The sequence below is a fragment of the Mus musculus genome, chromosome 8 (genome assembly GCF_000001635.26).
Source record: "Mus musculus strain C57BL/6J chromosome 8, GRCm38.p6 C57BL/6J".
NCBI lineage: Eukaryota > Metazoa > Chordata > Mammalia > Rodentia > Muridae > Mus > Mus musculus.
The window spans coordinates 67,754,159-67,775,181 of NC_000074.6; the positions used below are offsets into that span (position 1 = coordinate 67,754,159).

Below are 21,023 nucleotides of genomic sequence, written 5' to 3' on the forward strand. Positions count from 1 at the left end.
TGTAGGTACTTCTGTAAAAGATTACATGCTTAGCATGCAAGACACCTTGTTTCAATTGCAAGAATGGATACACACACACACACATATCAGTGTTTTTTTCCTACTATTTGTGATTTTCCATCTTAAGATATTGTCTACCCAAGGGTTACAAAGTGCTGTTCCATTCTTTCTTCTGAAGATCTTAAAGCTATGTATCCTGAACTCTTTCCTTTACCTACAAGAAATTGATTTTTATGTTAGAACTGAGGTAGAGATGCATTGCGCGCGCGCGCGCGCGCACACACACACACACACACACACACGCACGCACAGACATGCACACACTGACACATAACATGGGATACATACACATGTATATATACATAAACAGGGCACATGTATGTACATGTACACACACACACACACACACACACACACACACACACACACACACACCTCAGCACCATTTATAGAAGTATTTTGCTGTCCTTTATTGTATAAATTACTTCTTATAGCACATAGCCTTTCAGAAGTACTGGAGACCTCTTCTTTTGTCTTCTCTTTTCCACTCTATTGTGCTGTTAATGCCTAATTACTTGGGAAAGTGTCAGCCTGCTCTGAGCTCACTCCCTCCTCTCATCTTTTCATATTTTATGATGTGCTTCAGTTAAGGTGTATTGGTTACAAGTTTTACTCACTAATTACAAGTTGTGATTCCTATCTAAACAGTAAAACCATATGTAAGTGTATCAAGGGTTACACGTTGTGTCTAACATACCTTTACATAATATGTTACCTATAATATGTAATCTACAATAGTATTAGGTTCTAGAGGAATACTCAGTTACCTGTACTTCAACTTACATAGGTTTTAAAACAGAAATATTTAAGCACTTATTTTGTTCACAATTTTACCAAAAAGATACAAATATGAGTCTATTTTTCTTGTATACTATCATGAACCGATGGCATTATGGTCACAAATGACTCTGGCGACATAAAAGTAGCTGTTGTTGTGAGAGGTCCTAGCATCAGGTTTTAATTATGTGCAGAAGCCATTGTCAATAGAAACTTACTAACTAAATTAATGTCCTCTAACATTTAAAACATATTGTGTTAGCCATGTGAAGAGTCAACTGCTCCTACTTCAACCTAGGGTCACTTGAATGCATACCACCCAAGTGGCAGAATGTCCCCACCACAAGAAGTACAGAACTCAACTGTTTTCCAGGCACATTTTCTCATACAATTCGCTTTTAGTAATAAACTATAGTTAGCTAGAATCAGATTTTTTTTGCCTGATACACTATCACTTTGTATTGGATAAAGCCTGCACTAAGATTTCATTTATCTGTAAGTGGATGAGAACATGTGCTTCATATGTCAAAGTTAAAAGAGTTCATACATGAAGTTCTGAGGATAAAGTTTAGATGTTCAGCAATTATTATTATTGTTAAATTATTACTGACTTTAATTATGTGGAATATATTTTAAGTACGTAATCATTTTCTTGGTTTCCATAAGTAACAACACATTGATAAAACAAATTTGTATCATCCTTTTCATTCTGTCTGGTAAAATACCAAACACACATCTTGTTTTTCAAGTTGACTTTTCAAAGCTTTCCCTTAATGACAGAGTTAATGGTCCTGGTAAACATGTGCCCACCATGGGAGATAAGCAGGTGACCAGAATCATCAGTTGTCTCCTGGACATATAATTTCTGAACATAGTTTTAAGAGGCCAAAATAAGGTAAAGTTTCATTTATTGCAAGGTTTAAAATATGTCCATGTGAAAATTATGTATATAATCTAAAAAGTATATAAATATGTATATAATCTAAAATCTTGAGCCCATAAAACAATTTTAAAAAGTAAAATATATCAAATTTTGAATGAACAGGTGGTCCTTTCAAGACAAATCAATATTTTGAGAAAAATAATCTCTCAGTAGTCCTTCAGTTTAACTCTTTTCTTATTAAAGGCATAACAATGTTGTCTTCAGAGAAGTAGGTGATGCTGGTATACATACAAACTCACAAATGTAACATAACTAATTGTTTAGTCTGGTGTGGTCTGGCCATGAACTCGCTATGTAGCTGGGCAGGCCTTTAAGCTCCTGATCTTCCTGCCTCTGTTACCTAGATGCTGGGATTCTAGTATGTGCTAATACTTCAGGTTTTAAAATAGTTTTACAAACAGGCATTTTATAGTGGATTTATTTTGTTTCTCTCTGTTTTTAAACCTCCATTACCTCTATCACTGGTTATATCAGACATGTCTCCATTTTATATTTAGCTCATGAGCTGAAACCATATGAATACCTGACTGGAGGAAATGGTTATGATATGAAAGCTGATGATGAATATGATAAGTTTAGAGGAAGAAGTGTATCTGTGGCTGTAAGTGGAATTTAAACATGGTTTGCATAAACTAATAGGTCATTCACATTTGGTGAATGGAAAAGGATGGATGTACATGCTGAAATGAAGACGTGGGCTGTCTCTACTGCCAACAACTCTTTTTCTGAGAGCTATACATACTCTTTGAAATCTTTCTTCTTATTACTGCAACCAAGTCGATGCTGTGAGCCACAGTATTTCATCTCCTCAGTAGGTAAAGAGTCCTTCCCTAGAATATACTAAAGGATTAGAAAGCTCCTTACTGTCAATATTCATTTGTATGTATCTATCTAAGAGTCATGTACCTAGCTGCATTCTACCAGAACCTGACCATTACTGATGCAGATACTCACAGCCAACCTTCGGAACGAGCCTCGAGACCCCAGTGCAAGAGTTAGGGGAAGGACTGAAAGAGCTGAAGGGGACTGTAACCCCTGTACTGGTAGGAATCTTTCTTCCTCAGTAGATTCTTTTTCCTAAACTAGTTTTAATTGGTGTCACTTGTCCTAAAGGGACTAAACACAATATTGTAAAAAAAAAAAAAAATTAAGTCTGTCAGGCTAGTATATGAAGTTCACAGGAAATGTGGGACTCCTAGATCATTGAGACATCAAAAAAAAAAAAATCCATTGAGCAATGTAAGCCAGTATCAAAGCCACTACACCACAGAGAGTTTCCGGACCACGATGTAAATGATCATAATAATACCCTGGGTAAAGTGCCCAGTCAGAGACACAAAACTGCCACTCCCTCACTCCATGTTTGTGTCTATAGGAAGGCAGGGGCATCCCAGAGGTAAAGTCTACTAATTTTGAGCATGCATAAGTTTTACCCTACTCAAATACACTTTTAAAATTTGTTCACATAGAATAATATTTGGAGGGAGTGTTTATTGGAGGGAGTGAATAAACACTCCCTCCAAATAATATTCTATGTGAACAAATTTTCTTCTTTCCAAATTTCAAGTAGCACTTATCTACGTGAAAGTAGCGCTTTATGATATACAGAGAGATTGGAAGCCATCAAGCATCATTCCTTCAGCCTCCCAATTCAAACTACACTACCCTGTCCAGCACTTCAGTTTCACCTTACCAAAGGCCACTATTCCATATAGTCTTTGGATATGAATTTATTTCCTCTTTGTCCATAGGGCCTTATGCCACTGATTAGTCTATGTGTAACAAATTCAGGCAAAATGTAAATCCATGAAGACAGGTTCTGTGCCCATCCTTTCCATGCTACATAGTGTTAATCAATATTATGTTTTGAGTCCATGGCTACACAAATGAATTAGAACTGAAACATGAATGATATGTCAGTAGTTTTACATTTCTAGAATTCTGAAGTGACTCTGAAAAGATCAGACACAAACGTGAGTCTCTGATTTAAGACTGGATGCATTCTCTAATTTCGAAAATACTTCTTTACATAAACACAAATTTTCCTTTCTCATTGGCTTTATTGTGGAAGAACTCACTTTAAACTTTAAGCCTAAAGATGAAATAAGTGAAACAGAGAATGGCAATGCTTACTCTTCTTTCCATCCATGTCTGCGTGGATTTTACGAGCCAAAAATCCACTTTTGTATACAGCAGCATTCGGGTCATGAGGAATGTCCAAAAATGGGTTCGTTGTACTCCCAATACGACTGATAGTCTTTGGGTGCGTTCCATTAGCCTTCTCATCAGTACCTTCTGAGGGGGATTTTTTTTTCTCTTCATCATCTCTGTAAGAGAAAAAAGACAAAGACTGAAGCAGGACTTACCATAACTTTGAATAAACTTTGAATAACAACAACAACAAAATAATCACAAGAGAAAAATTTCCTAACCAAAAGGAGAAGTTGCCCAAAGGTACAAGAAACATACAGAACACGAAACAGGCTGGACTAGAAAAGAAAGTCCCCCAAGTATATAATAATTAAAATAGTAAATGTACAGAACAAAGAAAGAATATTAAATTCTGTAAGGGAAGAAGCTCAAGTAACATATGAAGGGAGACCCATTTGAACAATACTTGGCAACCCAATACAGATTTTCAAATCCAGAAGGGTCTGAACAGATGTTCCGCAGAATCTCAGAGACCTCAGCTGTCAGCCCAGACGATTATATCCAATCAGCAAAATTTTCAGTAAGAAGAGATGGGGAAAATGCAACTTCTATGATAAAACCAAATCTATTTACATATATAGCTCTTCAGAAAGTGTTGGAAGGAAAACTCCAATCTAAAGAGATTAACCACAATGAAGAAAACACAAGGATTCCATTGTCACAGACCAGTAAATCAAAAGAGGGGAAACACACATGTATACACATGTGCATGTATACACACACACACATGAAAGGATGGAAAAAGATAACCCAAAGAAATTGACCTAGGAAGCAAGGTGATGTAGTCATTTTAATATCTGACAAAATAGGTTTCAAACCAAATTTTTCAAAAGAGATAGGGAAGGATACTACACGCTCATCAAAAAATAAAAATAAAATAAAACCAAGAGGACATTGCAATTCTTAATATCTATTCCCAAGCATAGGACACACAACTTTGTAAAAGAAATATTGCTTAAATCACATTCTGAACTTCACATACTAGCAGTGGGAGACTTGAATATCTCACTCTTACCAAAAGATAGGACAGCTACACAAAAACTCAACAGACAAATGCTAATGCTAAAGGATATCATAAGCCAAAAGGACTTTACAGATCATTCCCCCCAAATATATATATATATACCTTCTCGGCATTGCATGGAACTCTCTCCAAAGTTGGCCAAATACTTAGACCCAAAGCAAGGCTTAACACACATAAGACAACTGAAATAATACTCTGCATTCTATCGGACCACAACAGATTAAATCTGGATATCAATAACTGCAGAAGCAACAGAAAACTTAACAGCATTTAACAGTCATTTACCAGCATATTTGAAAGCTAAAAGAAGAAATCACACCCCAAAGCAGAAGACAGCAACGATAAACACAGGGCTGAAATCACTAAGATAGAAACAAACAACACAAATATAAACCCAATGAAACAAAGAGTTGGTTTCTTGAGAAAGTCAGTAAGTCTGACAAATCCTTATCCAAGTTAACTAAAAGGTATTGAGAAAATACCCTAATTAAGAAACTTAGAAATGAAAGGGGGGTATGCAAAACAACAGACTCAGAAATCCAGATAATCTGAAGGACATAATTTAACCTGTACTCAATCAAATTGGAAAGTATAAAAGAAACTGATCATTTTCTTGACGCATATCAATTACTAAGTTAAATCAGGGATCAGATAAGCAATTTAAACAGACCTATATCCCCTAGTGAAATAGAAGCAGTAATTAAAAATCTCCCAACCAAAACCAAAACAAGACAAAACCACCACCACCACCCCACCCCCCAGGAACAAACCCTCAGGGCTACATGGTTGTAATACAGAATTCTACCAGACTTTCAAGGAAGAATTAATGCCAAGACTCCTCAAATTATACCACAAAATAGGAACAGAAGAAGCATTTCCCAATTTGTTTTATGAGGCCACAGTTATAGTAATACCCAAACCACACAAAGGGCTAACATAAGCATATAAATTATCAGCAAAATATAGAATCTAAGAATACATAATAAAAATCATTCACCATGATTGAGTAGGCTATATCCCAGAGATACAGGGAGGGTTCAACATATGTAATTCAATAAATATAGCCCACCATATAAACAAAGGCAAAAACAACATGATCAGATCATTTCATTAGATGCAGAAAAGGCCTTTAACATAATGCAACACACCTTCATGATAAAATCCTGGAGAGATTAGGGATTTAAAGAACAGTAAAGGAGGCTACAGAAGCTACACAGACAAAAACAACTTAAATGGAGAGAAATTTAAAGCAATTCAACTACCATGAAGAAGACAAGGCTTTTCACTCTCTCCTTACCTATTCAGTATAGTACTTAATTAAGTCTTAGAGCAATAAGAAAATTGAAGGAAATCAAGGGGATATAAATTAGAAATCAAAAAGTCAAAATATCTTTATTTGCAGATGTTGTGTATACACACACACACACACACACACACACACACACACACACATGTCACTAGAAATACCACAGGGAAACTTCTACAGTTGATAAACTATAGCTCAATATAAAATGAACTCACAAAAATTAGTAGCCCCCTGTATATAAATGACAAACAGATTGGAAAAGCAATCAGGGGAATATCACCTTTCAAAATAGCCTCAAATAATATAAAACACCTTGGGGTGACTCTAACCAAGCAAGTAAAACACTTGTATGATAAAACTTTCAAGTTAATGAAGAAAGAAACTGAAGAAGATCTCAGAAGATGGAACGATCTCCCATGCTCATGGATCAGTAGGATTAATATAGTAAAAATGGCATATCCTACCAAAAATAACCTACACAGCCAATTGAGTCCCCATCAAAATTTTTCACCTTTATATGAAAATACAAAAAACTCTGGTTATCTGAAACAACCCTAAATAATAAAGGAACTGCTGGAGGCATCACCAACTCCAACCTCAAATTGAGAGCTATAGAACATTACTATAGAGCTATAGTAATAAAACAGGCATGATATTGGCCAGAAACAAACATGGCCCTCAGCTGAATAGAATTATAGAGCCAAACATAAATCCATATACATACAGACACCAGCGTTTTGATAAAGTAGACAGAAACACACACTGGGAAAAAGCATCTTCCGTTAAATGGTGATCGTCAAATGGGTTGACTAAATTTTGAAGACTCCAAATATGTTCATACTTATCAGCTGGAACAAAACAACTCTAAGTGGATCAAAGACCATAAGATAAAATCAGATATCATGTATCTGACAGAGAAAATAGTGGAACATCTATTGAAACAAGGAAAGACTTTCTGAACAGAACAACATTAGCACAGACACTAAGATCAACATGTAATATAACTGGGACCTCATGAAACTGACAAGGATTCTATACGGCAAATGACATAAATTTTCATACAAACTAGCAGTCTTCAGAGTTGGCAAATATTTTTACCAACAACACATTCATCAAAGGGCTAATATCCAAAATATATAAAGAACTACAAAATATATAAAGAATTACAAAAACACTAGGCACCAGGAATACAAAAATCTAATTTAAAAATGGAGTATATATCTGAACAGACAGTTCTCAAAAGAAGAAAATCAAATGACTGTGAATAACTTAACAAATATTCAATGCCTATCCAACAAGGAAAGGCAAATTAAAACTAATCTAAGATTTCATGTTTCATTTGTTGAATGTCTAAGATTTGCAAAACAAGTGACATGCTGGCAAGGATATGGATTAAGAGAAATACTTTTCCATTGCTGGTGGCAGTACACACATTTACAGCTAATGTAAAAATGAGCATGGTGGTTCTTCAGAAAGATAGAAATCGATCTACTTCAAGATCACTCATGGGCATATCCTCAAGGATGCTTCATATTACTTCAGCTACACTTGTTCAACCACATTCATTACTGCTCTACTCACAACAGCAAGAAACTGAAAACAACCTAAATGTTCCACAACAGAAGAATGGATAAAGAAAATGTGTACATTTATGCAATGGATTATTATTCAGGTGTTTAAAGAAACTGACACGGTGAGATTAGTAGGTAAATGGATAGAACTAATAAAGAAGAGGAGGGGAAGGAGGAGGAGGAGGAAGAGGAAGAAGAAGAGGATGAGAAGAAGGAGGAGGAAGAGAGATCTGGAAGGACAAAAATGGCATGTGTTCATTTTTATATTGATATTAGATGTTAAGTCTAATGATAACTAAGCTACAATCCATAGACCCATAGAAGTTAGGTATAGAAAAAAGGCACATGGAGGTGGGAGTAGAGATGGGGTACAGATAGATCTCCCTAGGAAAGGTAATAGAATAAGTAGATAGTTATGGGTGTATGGGTTAAGGGCTGGAATAGGAAGACCAAATGGAGAGGTGGAAAGGTGAGGGAGAGGAGGGAGGGAATATGGGGTGAGAAGGTAAATTAAGAATCATTGGAGGGGTATTATGAAAACCCAAGTTAGAAGGAATATATATATATTAAGGCAATCTAAATGAATTCACCAAATAATGAGGGAGATAGAGCCTCGACTGGCCATCTCCTGCCATCAAAAGAAGCTTTTAGTAATAGGACTCGGTTATATTTAATTGACTTGTTGTTTTTAGGGTCCCACAGAAATCCCCAAACAAGTCAGGATATCACCAAGACTATAGCTTGCTCCCTATAAACTAAATGCAAGACCCCATTACTGGGAACAGAGAATACACAACTCTCTGAACAAAGAGTATAGTTGTTGCTGACATAGAGCCTTAATGCCAGCATCTTTGGCACAGAAAGAAACTCTAGAGGCTACCAAAGGAGAGCCATGCACACGCACCTAGCCAGAAGCCCTTTTGTTCTATAATGCCTGCAAGATATGTTGGTGCAGTATTAACAAAGCCTCTGGGAATAAACAACCAATATCTGATTTGACTGAAGGCACACTCCATGAGATGAAACTCATATCCGACCTAGTTTGTGTAACCAAGAACTGGTACTACACGGCCCAGGGACCCAAGGTAAAATCAAATACCCCCTCTCCGCTCCTCCTTCCTCTTCCTCTTCTTCTAAGAGGCGATGAACGACTCCTAATGACATTCTACAACACTCATTGATCAGTGCCTTGCTCAGCCACCATCACAGAAGATTTGTCCTCCAGCAGATGGGAACAGATGGAGAGACCCACAGCCAGACACTGTGCAGAGTGGAACTCTTGGGCCTAAAAAGGATGCCTCCATCAAATCGCTCCTCTCAGGGTTCAGGGAACCCTGTGGAAGAGGAAGCAGAACAAATGTATAAGACAAATGGGATGGGGACACTAATTAAATACGGACCTCTAAATCAGTATGATAGACACTCATCTGAACTCACAGAGACTGGGGCAGCACGCACAGGGCCCGCTTGGGTCTGTACCAGCCTGGGTACTAGAACAGAAAGGAGAAGAGGATACATGCCCCCATCCCTAGTCCAGAAGCAGTCTCAAAGTGATAAGTACTTGGAAACAAAAATTTAGTGTCATCCAACAAAGCCTCCCTGAGGAAACAAACTACTCTTCAGTGTAGGCCGCATGTCAGGCAGTGGATGGCCAAAGGAATGAGCTCAACAAAACCACTGGAGGGTCCTGCTTCATAAGGATGTTTCAGGGCTTTTCTTTTATTAATATTTCAAATTTTTTATCTTACTTTTAATTTTGATTTTATTTACATATTTTCTTCTCTCTCTTTACCCTTCAGTTCCTTTGCATAGATATTACAGCTTCCAGTTTAGTGTTTTTAAGGGATTCTCAGATATGCAAACAAGTGGGGATTTCGTTTCTTCTGCCATTTCTTGAGATCTTTTCCTTCTGTTTATTTTGTCCAATTATGATGTGTTAGTTTTTATTTTATCTTATTATATTTTAAAATTATTATTCCTTAGGATAAGCCTGTTAATTTTCTAATTAGACACAGGAAAGAGCTGAATTTAGATGGGAGGGAAAGTAGGGAGGAACTTGGGGAGTCAAGGGAGGAGGAACCATATTCAGGATATATGAGAAAAAAATCTATTTTCAATAAAAGAAAAAAGAAAATTAATATGAAAGACTTATTTGATTTTTCATTAAATAAAAGTACTACAATAACATCCAGCAATTAGTGACAGTCTATGTGCCAAGTATTAATAATCATAGCAATTATGTAAGACCAATATTAGTATTTTAAATTGCAGATAAGGGAACAGACTCAGTGAGTCCAAATAAAAACCCAACCCCACACATTTAGTAATTAAGAGATAATGAAGCTATGAGAATATTTACAGCTCTCCTTTCTCCTGCTATGATGGCTTCTTGGTCATCTTCTTTCAAAGAGTGGTGGTGCTGGCAGGGATTATAAAGTGTACTTTTATATAGGTCTGGCACAACAACAGGTGAATATAGAACAACAGATACCTATAGTTGGATCCCAGTGAATAGTAATGAGCTTTATCTACCTAGCAAACAGGCTCCCTACTACCATCTAAACCCCACAGACAGCTGCCAGCCAATGCAGTGTCTCTGCAGTGCTTCTGAGTCTTAAGAGGTGATATTTTGCCAACTACCATGAAAGCATGGTTCAGCATATTAGCCACTGTGACATTCTTATTTGCTTTCCCGTGCTTTTTACATCTCTGTACCCTACCACTGAACACAACTTTAAATCTGAGATTATGACACACTGCAAGAATGAAGAAGCCAACAGATCAGATAGTCAGTATTCAGATATTAAACAAGTAAGAAGGGCAGACGAGAGCTACTAACAGGACCTGACAAATAGCCAGAAAACTAAACAGCACAGGAAAGGTCTGTATACTGCTATTTTCATTTCTATCATCTTAACGCTTTTTCTATATTAAGTGTAACCATTAGCTCTTTTACTAAAATTTTAACTAAAATAACCACCTCCAAAATATATTTTAAATAAATAAATAAATTACTTTCAAAAGTAGTTAATGAGAAAGATGGAGAAAAATGGCCCATCCACCAATGGTATCTTGTATATAACAGAGATAAATGAAGTTAAAATTGAAACTCTTAAGCATCCATACTTTACATTTATTTTGGAATAATTTTAGACTTGCAAAGACAGTACATCGAGTTTCCATATGTCCAGCTTCTCCTGCTAGCATCTTATATAACCACAGTGACATTTCTAAACTAAAAAATTAACATTGGTAAAATACTATGGATTAAAAAGACATTTCCACCAGCCTCCACCTGGTTTCATTAATCTACATTTTGTTCCAGAATTGTATCCTGGATCCTGAAATAGATTTAGTCATTGCCATCACTGTCATGTCTCCTTATTCTCTCCCAGTATGTAACAGTTCCTTAGCCTTCCCTGCTCCCTCATGACCTTCACACTTTGAAGAACGCTGCTCACTTAGCCTGAAAATTATTTTTAGTTTAGATTTGTCTGTTGTTTTTCCATTGCACTGAAGTTGGGTTCAGGGTAGGAAGGATACAATTTAGGTCATGTACGCTTTTTCAGTTCATCAAATCTAGGGGTAGAGGGTCTATTGGTCACGAAAGTACTTAACATGGTGACTTAAAGTAGTGTCTCTCACCGATTTAGATATAAAATTATCATATTTTTGTAAGTATTTTAGTAGGGATAGTTTCTTAACTAATATCTTGCTTTTTGTTTGTCTCTGACTTATATCAACATTGATAAATGGATGTTCCAATGACAATTATTATTGTGGTGAATTAATGTTTTCTTTGTTTAAACTACTTCTTTCAGAGTGTTCATATGGTTGTTTACAGCCTTCTTTAAAATTGCATGCAATACCTAGCAACTGATATATCTTATTTGCCTACAATTTTGCCAGAAAGCTATATAAATGACTTATTTTTATTTGCAAAATACACTTAACATTCTCGATGTCAGTTATTAGCTTTGTCCCTATAATTATGGGGGCACTGTTAAATTTTATGGGTATGCCCAGCTTATATATTCACATAAAAAGGTGGAGAGAAAGCCTCGAAGATATGGGCAGAGGGGAAAAATTCCTGAACAGAACAGCAATGGCTTGTGCTGTAAGATCAAGAAATGACAAATGGGTCCTCATAAGATTGCAAAGCTTCTGTAAGGCAAAAGACACTGTCAATAAGACAAAAAGGCCACCAACAGATTGGGAAAGGATCTTTACCAACCCTAAATCTGATAGGGGGCTAATATCCAATATATACAAAGGACTAAAGAAACTAGACTCCAGAAAATCAAATAACTCCATTTAAAAATGGAGTACAGAGCTAAACAAAGAATTCTCAAGTGAGGAATACCGAATGGCTGAGAAGCACCTGATAAAAATGTTCAATATCCTTAATCATCAGGGAAATGCAAATCAAAACAACCCTGAGATTCCACCTCACACCACTCAGAATGGCTAAGATCAAGAATTCAGGTGACAGCAGATGCTGGTGAGGATGTGGTGAAAAAGGAACACTCCTCCATTACTGGTAGGATTGCAAGCTGGTACAACCACTCTGGAAATCAGACTGGAGAGAACCCAGATGTCCCTCAACAGAGGAATGGATACAGAAAATGTGGTACATTTACACAATGGAGTACTACTCAGCTATTAAAAACAATAAATTTATGAAATTCTTAGGCAAATGGATGGATCTGGAGGATATCATCCTGAGTGAGGTAACCCAATCACAAAGAACTCACATGATATGCACTCACTGATAAGTGGATATTAGCCCAGAAACTTAGACTACCTAAGATACAATTTGCAAAACACATGAAACTCAAGAAGGAAGACCAAAATGTGGATACTTCCTTCCTCCTTAGAATGGGAGAACAAAATACCCATGGAGGGAGTTACAGAGACAAAGTTTGGAGCTGCGACGGAAGGTCTAACATCCAGAGACTGCCCTACCCAGGGATCCAGCCCATAAACAGCCACGAAACCCAGACACTATTGCATATGCCAATAAGAGCTTGCTGACAGGACTCTGATATAGCTGTCTTCTGAGGGACTCTGCCAGTGCCTGACTAACACAAAAGTGGATGTTCACAGTCATCCATCGGACAGAGCATGTGGTCCCCAATGAAGGAGCTAGAGAAAAAACCCAAGGAGCTGAAGGGGTTTGCAGTCCCATAAGAGGAACAACAATATGAACTAACCAGTAACCCCAGAACTCCCTGGAACTAAACCACCAATCAAAGAAAACACAAGGAGGGACTCGTAGCTCTAGCTGCATATGTAGCAGAGGATGGCCTAGTCGGTCATCAGTGGGAGGAGAGGCCCTTGGTCCTGTGAAGATTCTATGCCCCAGTAAATGCCTGGGCCAGGAAGTGAGAGTGGGTGGGCTGGGGAGGAGGGGTAGGGGTAGGGGATAGGGGGTTTTAGGAGGGGAAACCAGGAAAGAGGATAACATTTGAAATGTAAATAAAGAAAATATCTAATTTTTAAAAAAGGGATGAAAAAAAAAAGAATACACAGTGCTCCCTTAGTATCTGTAGAAAACTGGGGTCAAGACTTCTCATGGGTACTTAAGGACTTTACATAAAATGAAGTTTTATTTGCACATAACCTACAGGTCCAATCATAGAATGTGCATGCTGTGTAAAAACAGTTCATAAAATGTGATATATAGGGAACAATGTTAAGAAAAAAAGATAAGCACATACCTAATATTTAGTTCTTTAAAAAGGTCACTATATGATTTGTCAAATTTGTGAATATGGCTATAGGTCAACAATAATGGTATTATAATCAAACCAGATGTTACCAGTAATAAAACCAGAGAGATATATCAACCTATAGAATAGTGTGGAAAGCTAGAAATAATCTATGGATAGCCAGATGATTTTGATAAAATCTCCAAGAACTTATCCTAACAAATAATCACTTAAAAAATGTGTTCGGAAACTTGACTATTCTTTTGTAAAGTATAAACCAGAACTTATATCAGAATAGAAAAAACAAAACGAAACAAAACAAGTCAAAAAACAAACTCAGTCAACTTAAAGGATGGAAGATATAAGCATAAATACAATGTGGCACATGAGGTGAGCTTCACGACAGCAGCCTGAGCAGTGACTTCTGAGGTGGGACCTCAAAAGTGTAGGCAGCAGGAACAAAACCAGACAAACAGGATTCAGTTAAACCATGGGGCAAAGGATTACCAGGGTAAAGAAAGAGATCTTGGAAAACTCCAACAATATTTCCAAATCATCTGAGACAGTCCAAAGTTCACAGGGTCTCAAATGTGAAACAATAGCTGAATGAAAGAGGGAAGGAGTGTTTTTCAAGAGACCCAAGTGGTCCTTCCTCTGAGGTAACAGTTACCTGGGACCGACAGTGGGGTGAGCCATATATCACATCATTATAAGAAAAAAGTCAGCCTAAGATGCTTGGAGAGGAAAAAAGCATAAATTGCACTAGAGAAGTTTTATTACAGTACATTTTCGATTTTAATATTTTATTATTGTGAGTCTTAGCTTTTTGTTGTCTACAAATAAACTTAGTCATATTTGTGTGAATGAAAGATAAATCATAAGGACGTTACATTAGAATTTTAGGAATCAGCTTCCAATGGTATATTTTCTATATAATAGATTGTTGTATGTACACTATTAATAAAGGAATTCTGTTATTAATGACAATTTTGACATATTACAGTAAGTGAAATAACTTAAGTACAGAAGGGCAGATGTAGGACTTCCTGCAATCTAAAGAAATGATCCTACAGGAAAGCTAGAATAGAGAGAGTTCTCAGAAATTAAGAGAGTGGTAATGGGAGAAGGGAGAGATGTGGCTCATCGGGTACAAAGATTCAGCCAGGCAGGAAACCTTTGTGATCTACTGCACAGCAAGCAGGTGACCTCAGTGAGCCATTAATGCATTACATATTTCAGAACTGTAAGAGTCTTTTAAGGTTACCTTAAAGCGTTGGTAAACTGAGAGCCATATTAGCTGGAATGAACATGTCTATAATGTACATGTTAAAACCACATAGAAATACAAAAGTAAACAAACACAGTTATTTGTCACATAAAATACTCAGAAATATTGCAGTACTTTTAAATTTACTCAGAGTAAAGTCTTTAAAATCAAAGGTAATCCTTTGCATTGAAAAAGTAAGTTCAAAGTTTACATTCTAATCTTGCATACAGAAGATTATTGTATTCTGTGTTGTAGATATAATTTTATAATACTGCAACTAACTCTGACTTAAACAACATAAAATGTATTCATCTGGAAGTCAACATATCAGTTTGACCTCTCTACAGTTTATGAAAATTAGGTAATTACATTCATCACTTCTCTACCCCAGGTTATTATAGTTAGCCACAGAAAATACGCACTTTTGATACCTTTATTTAAAAGAGAAGGCATCTGAAACATGTTTGTTTCACAAAAAACAAATTTTGATCTCTTCATAAATAATTGGAGAGCAAAAATATAGTAAATTTTATGCTTTGAAGAAAATTTCCTATAAAATGGCATTACACACTGATCACAGTGAAAGGAACCAGGCCAAACAACAATCAATGGGCCACTATTTAAGACATGTTTATACCAGGTGTGGTGCTACCCACGTATAATCTCAGCACTTGGGAGGCAGAAGTAGAAGGATCACCCCAAGTTTGGGACTTGTCTGGCCTCTATAGCTGCAAAGTAGCCAGGACTATATAATGAAACCATGCAGAAAAATAACTTCATATTTCCCCTCAGTAGTTGAGGATAAATGATGCTCTTGAATGTGTATGGGAGCTATGAGGCTAGAAGTGTCACTAGGGAACAAGTTGAGACAATAACAAAAGCAATGCTTAGCTCAGAAGCTCTACACTGAACTGTTTCAAACACCAAGGTCTGGAAACATTACTATAACTACTGCTCCCTAACTGTTTTTAAAAGAAGACTAATATATTTCTTCAAAGCAATAAACTAATAAACTCTCTTTATATGTAGTTTTAAACTCTAGTTATATTTATTACAGAATATATAAATAAATAAATATGGAACAATCTATAATAAACATATATTTTAGGTATCATTTCTTATGTATATTTGTAGGAACTGGCCTCAGAATTTTGTTTGATTTTAGTAATTTGGGTGTGAGGAGCGGGTGTGGCGGCAGTCCCAAAGGCGCCAGGGACTGCAGCTAAGTCGTATGATTTGCACCTGACTTCCTCATATAAGCCACAAACATCTTGAGAGCTGTGCAGGTGTACCAGGATACCGGTGAATCCATTTTGATGGAGATATGCCCCTGCTGCCCTGATTAGCTGAAGCTGCGTGCCTGGTAAGGTGGCGTGGCCTGCTGTGCGTGGATGGGAACTGAGAATATAAAAGAGTGAGAGGCCCAGGGTTCGAGGGAGATATAAACAAGGGAGATATAAACAAGAAGAAACAGGACTGAATAAACGTGTGCAGAAGGATCCTGTTGCAGCGTCGTTCTTCCTGGCCAGTTGAGCGCGCGCAACATTTGGGGTATAATTTTATGAGAATTCCAATTTATGCAAAAAGATAAAAGCAAATGACAATGTTTTGTTTTACACTGCCCAATTATTAAACCTAGGTTATCCTTAGAATAATGAGATGGCAGTATAAAGAAAGACTTCGAAATGCTTATGTTGAGGAATAAATATCTAAGGATATATTATAAAAATGGTTTGTATCTTGAAGTGGAATGCAGTTGAAGACTTTTTTAAAAATGAATATTGAGCAATAATTTTTAAGAGCCCTGAGGCACTATGAGAGTTCCTTAGGATTTGATAAACATGAACACAATGTGAAAAGCAACATGCAGTAGGTGGTACCAAAGACAGGTCCTATTTAAGACAAATATCCTTTCCTAAAAATCAGATGTTGGGCCACATGATGTTAGCGAGGGTCTAGGTTGTTGGACCAAAGAGCAAAAAAGGATAATCAGGAAATTAAATACAAACCTCAAATAATTTACTTATGCAGAATAAAGACATAAATACACAAATAGCTGCCATATGATACATAAAATATTGCTTCTATAGCACAAAACAATGAGCATGATTTTTAACAAATGATTGTACTCTGTAACAGAGCTCTTCACAGCCCCAGAAACCTCATAGCCTATCAAGGTTCTTTACTACACACATGATGGGTCTTGTCATGATTGCATGTGTAAGTCATTCATTCACATGTAAGGCTCTCACCACACACCATCTTCCTTGGAATATTGAATGTTAGGGAATGCAAATATGAATTTTCTAACATCAGTCAAAAGAAGTTTATAGTGCTATTGTATTCAATGTCATAGCCAGCAGCTATGTCCTACGAAGGATCTGAAGTATGACAAGCCCAACTTGAAATTTTGGTATAATTTTTAAAAACTCAATACAAAAGAAATCACAATACTAATCTATAATGATTACATATGAGAGCACTAACCTAGAAAAACAAGATTTTTATTATTCTTTTATAATTTACAATTTGACATGTTAATGATGTCATAACTCAGAGTATGTATCCATTCTGATATTTGAGTATTAAAAACTAAAAGATACTCTACTATGAAAACTTTATAACAAAATACCAATAATGGAGGTCCTAAAATATTATATCCTGAAAATCAGGCTCTTTTAGTGATGTGAAGGTTAATGGATTGCCTTGTCAGGCTCTGGGGGTAAAAACTCAACCTGCTCCCAGATTCAGGCTGGGGCTATCTGGTGGTGGCTCTTCTGATCTTAAGCACACACCGTAGGTATGCTTTGATGTGTGACAGCTGTGACTGCAGGTCAGACGTGATATTAGTAGCAATACTGTGAGAACTTTCTGAATTTTCTGCTGGAGGCTTGTCCGTTCACCCACCACACACATCTCGACTTATTAAGCAATCATCCGCCTGTATTTGCATTACTCCGAAGTAGCACTTCAGGGCTGTGTGTATTCATTTTGAAGAGATGTCAAATTGTCCTCATCAATTCTTTTGGATTTTCTGCCTAGGCAATCATGCTGTCATAAACAGTTCTTCTAGACCTGTATACCAACACCTTTGTCTCATCGTGGGTCACACTGCATTAGGGAGGCTTCCACTGTGATACTGACAGGCAGTGTTGATAAAATGGATTTCCTCTCTTTTCTGGACTGAAACAGGTAAACTTTAAGTCTCTCATCATGATATGAACTATAGCTTTCTCTACATGCTCTTTACCATGCTGAGAAAAGTTCTATTTCCAGTTTGCTGAGTTTATTTAAAAATCATATTTAGATGTTGAATTGTGCCCTGCTTAGTCAATATCTACTGATAAGACTGGGTTAGTGTAGGTTTAGGCACAATCTGATGTAGTGCTAGCACTGAACTTGCTATGTAGTCACGGACAGCCTCAACCTCCTTTCTACTCCTCCTGACTCTGCTACCTAAAGGCTGGGGTTTGGGGGATAAACTGCCAAGCCCAACCTTTGTGTTCTTCAATCAGTCATTTGATGTAGCACACAAATTTTGAGATGTTGAGCAAACTTTGCTGCATATTTAAAGCGAATCTAACATGGCTGTGATCTATAATTCTTTTTAGACAACTTTCAATTTCACTTGTGAATAATGAGTGTTCTGACATTGTGCTTATAACACATTGGTCTGCCTTTTAATGTTGTTTATCTAGTTTGGTCATTACATTTGCGCTATGTGAGAATGTATACTGGTGCTCTGTTTGTTTCTATATTCCTGGGGAGATTATAAAGAACTCATAAAATTTGTTCCATAAATGGCAGGATTTACTAGTAACACCATCTAGGTGTGATACTGGTTCAGAAGGCAATGAGCTGCCGATTCAACTGTTTGATTGACATTGGCCAATTAATTTTGGCTGTTATTTTCTTTAAGGAATTTGTTCCTATTAAATCTGCATCTGGGCATAGAGCTGTTTGTAATATCTCACTATAATCCTTTAAGAGTAATAGGTTTGAAATTTTATTTCCTTTTTATCTCTAAAATTAGCAATTTTAATTTAAGCCTTCAGTTTTTTTGTCTTAGATAACACTTGCTAGCCCTTATCTATTTTGTCATTCTTTTTAGAAAATGCCTTTTTGTTAACTCTCTCAATTTCATTAATTTCATTAATTTCTGCCCTAACTTCTTTTTCTTTTTTGCTCTTTTTCTTTTCTATTTTCTCTGGATTTTAGTTAATCTTTTTTTTCCTGGATTCCTGATGTAGAAATGTAAGTTGCTGACATGAAATCCCCTTCCTCCTCTAATCTACATATAAGTTGCTAAGTAACTAAGCATTGCTTATACCATAGTACATAAATTATTATTTTCATTTTCCTTTAGATTAAAAGCATTCAAATTTCTCTTTGGAGTTACTGTATTCAGGGACTATTTAAAAACATGCTGCTCAATCTCTATGTTCTGAGAGGATTTTATAATTTGTTTATTTCTAAATTAACTCCATTCTCGTCTGAGGGCAAGTAGTATAAGTTTTTTAATTAAAAAAATATGTTAAGGCAGACTTTATTGTGGCTGAGTGCGGGACCAACTTTGGTGAATAATCAAATTCTGTTGTTACTGTATGAAGTCATCCATAGATATCCACTATATCCTATTTATTGATGGTGCAATAGAACTGAACAGTGTTTGACTTAAGTTTCTGCATTCTGGATCTACCAATTTCATGTATAAGGCTTGGAATCTATCGGCTTTTGATTTTCTGTTGGCAAGGTGACATTACTGTTAGATGCACATGTTAAGGGCCTCTGTGGCATTTTGGAGAATAGATTCCTCGATTATCATCAAATGCCCTTCTTCATTCGTGAATGTTTTCCTGCTCTTAAATCTCTGGCTGAACCAATCCAGTGAGTCCCATACTTTTGCTGAGTGTGCAGTCTGCTTGCCTTCATCTGCTTACTTCAGCTTATATCTGGATTTACATTTAAAGAGGGTTCCTTTGAGCTGACAGTATGGGTTTTCGTGAAATGATATGCCAAACTGTAGGATTCTCCCTCATCCCCTAACTCTACTCGGCCTCCTGTTTTCTGAGCTACCTGGATCCGTGGCTTGCCATTTGACATTGGTGGAAAATTCTCAGTCATTACTGGTTCATTGTCTCTTTTCCATTCTCTCTTGCTTCTTTTCTACAGTCTGTCATTATGTTACACCTTCTGCATACATATTCTGGAGTTGAGTTCTCAGGTTCTTTTCTGTTTCTAAATCTTGAACCTCACCCCCTCAGATTTACAGTCTTTTCTCACCCAGGCCCCCACCACGAATGGGCCCAGACACTCTGCCATGCCTGTTAGTCTTGTTTACATATAGTTTCCCTGCTTTGTTCTTAGAGCTGCCATCTCTTTGCTAACATCCTCCATCTGCCTGCACATGCTCTTGACATTATCCATTGGCCTTCTCGGCATCTTAATCAGGGTTGTTTTAAGCTCTGGCTCTGACTGACCAATCCAGCTTCCTTGTAATGCCCCACTCTGATTCAGGTGCTTCCTCTGTCTCTGCAGATGGTGTTTCTGGGGTTAGTATGCTTTCTAGTTTTTTTCCTTATAGCTAGAAATACATTATGGACAAAAGTAAAAATATTAAATAAGCCAGAGTAATGTAGTGAGATGAGTTGGGGAGTCTTCTAGAATTTCAGAATTTCATCTCAGACTGTTAGTGAGTCTGTGCTTATAAAGTGCCAGGTTCTTATGTGCTCTCAGTTTTCACACTTTATGGTTGGACAGCGAGTCCATCCTGGGAAGGAAGTGCACATTTTCTTCCCCTGGATCAGGTAAGCTTGAGCAAAACTCAACAGACTCAGCTCGTTGCTCTGCATATATACTCCTCTATCACAATCAATAAAGGAGGGAATGGGATACCAAACCCCTCCCCGAACCTCCAGTCACAGCTGAGATCACCATATTTTAGCAGCTTCATCTCACAATTGTTCTACGAGCTAGATATTGGCATTTCATAGAAAACAAAGGCAAAATTCACAGAAAGGGAGTCCCCTAGCTGGGACATCACCTATATCATAAATACAGGTAGAACACAGCAGATTAGCAGGCAGCCAAACCCATGTTCTCCTCCATGAAAGAAATGCATGGATATGTTCCTCAGTGCCAGCTTAATAGATA

The 21,023-nt window shown here is 36.9% G+C and overlaps 1 protein-coding gene across 15 annotated transcripts in view; it reads right to left on the reverse strand.

Annotated features, from left to right (window-relative positions):
* The window catches only part of Psd3 (pleckstrin and Sec7 domain containing 3), a 522,982-nt gene that overhangs the window by 65,077 nt on the left and 436,882 nt on the right, over positions 1–21,023 (reverse strand). For all 15 annotated transcript variants that reach the window (XR_003947255.1, XR_003947256.1, NM_177698.4 and 12 more), the window contains one exon: positions 3,914–4,107. Coding sequence is in view for 13 of the 15 variants with exons in the window: in NM_177698.4 (NP_808366.2) it covers positions 3,914–4,107 (194 nt within the window). In the remaining 2 variants the exon portion in view is untranslated. The remainder of the gene's footprint in view (positions 1–3,913; positions 4,108–21,023) is intronic.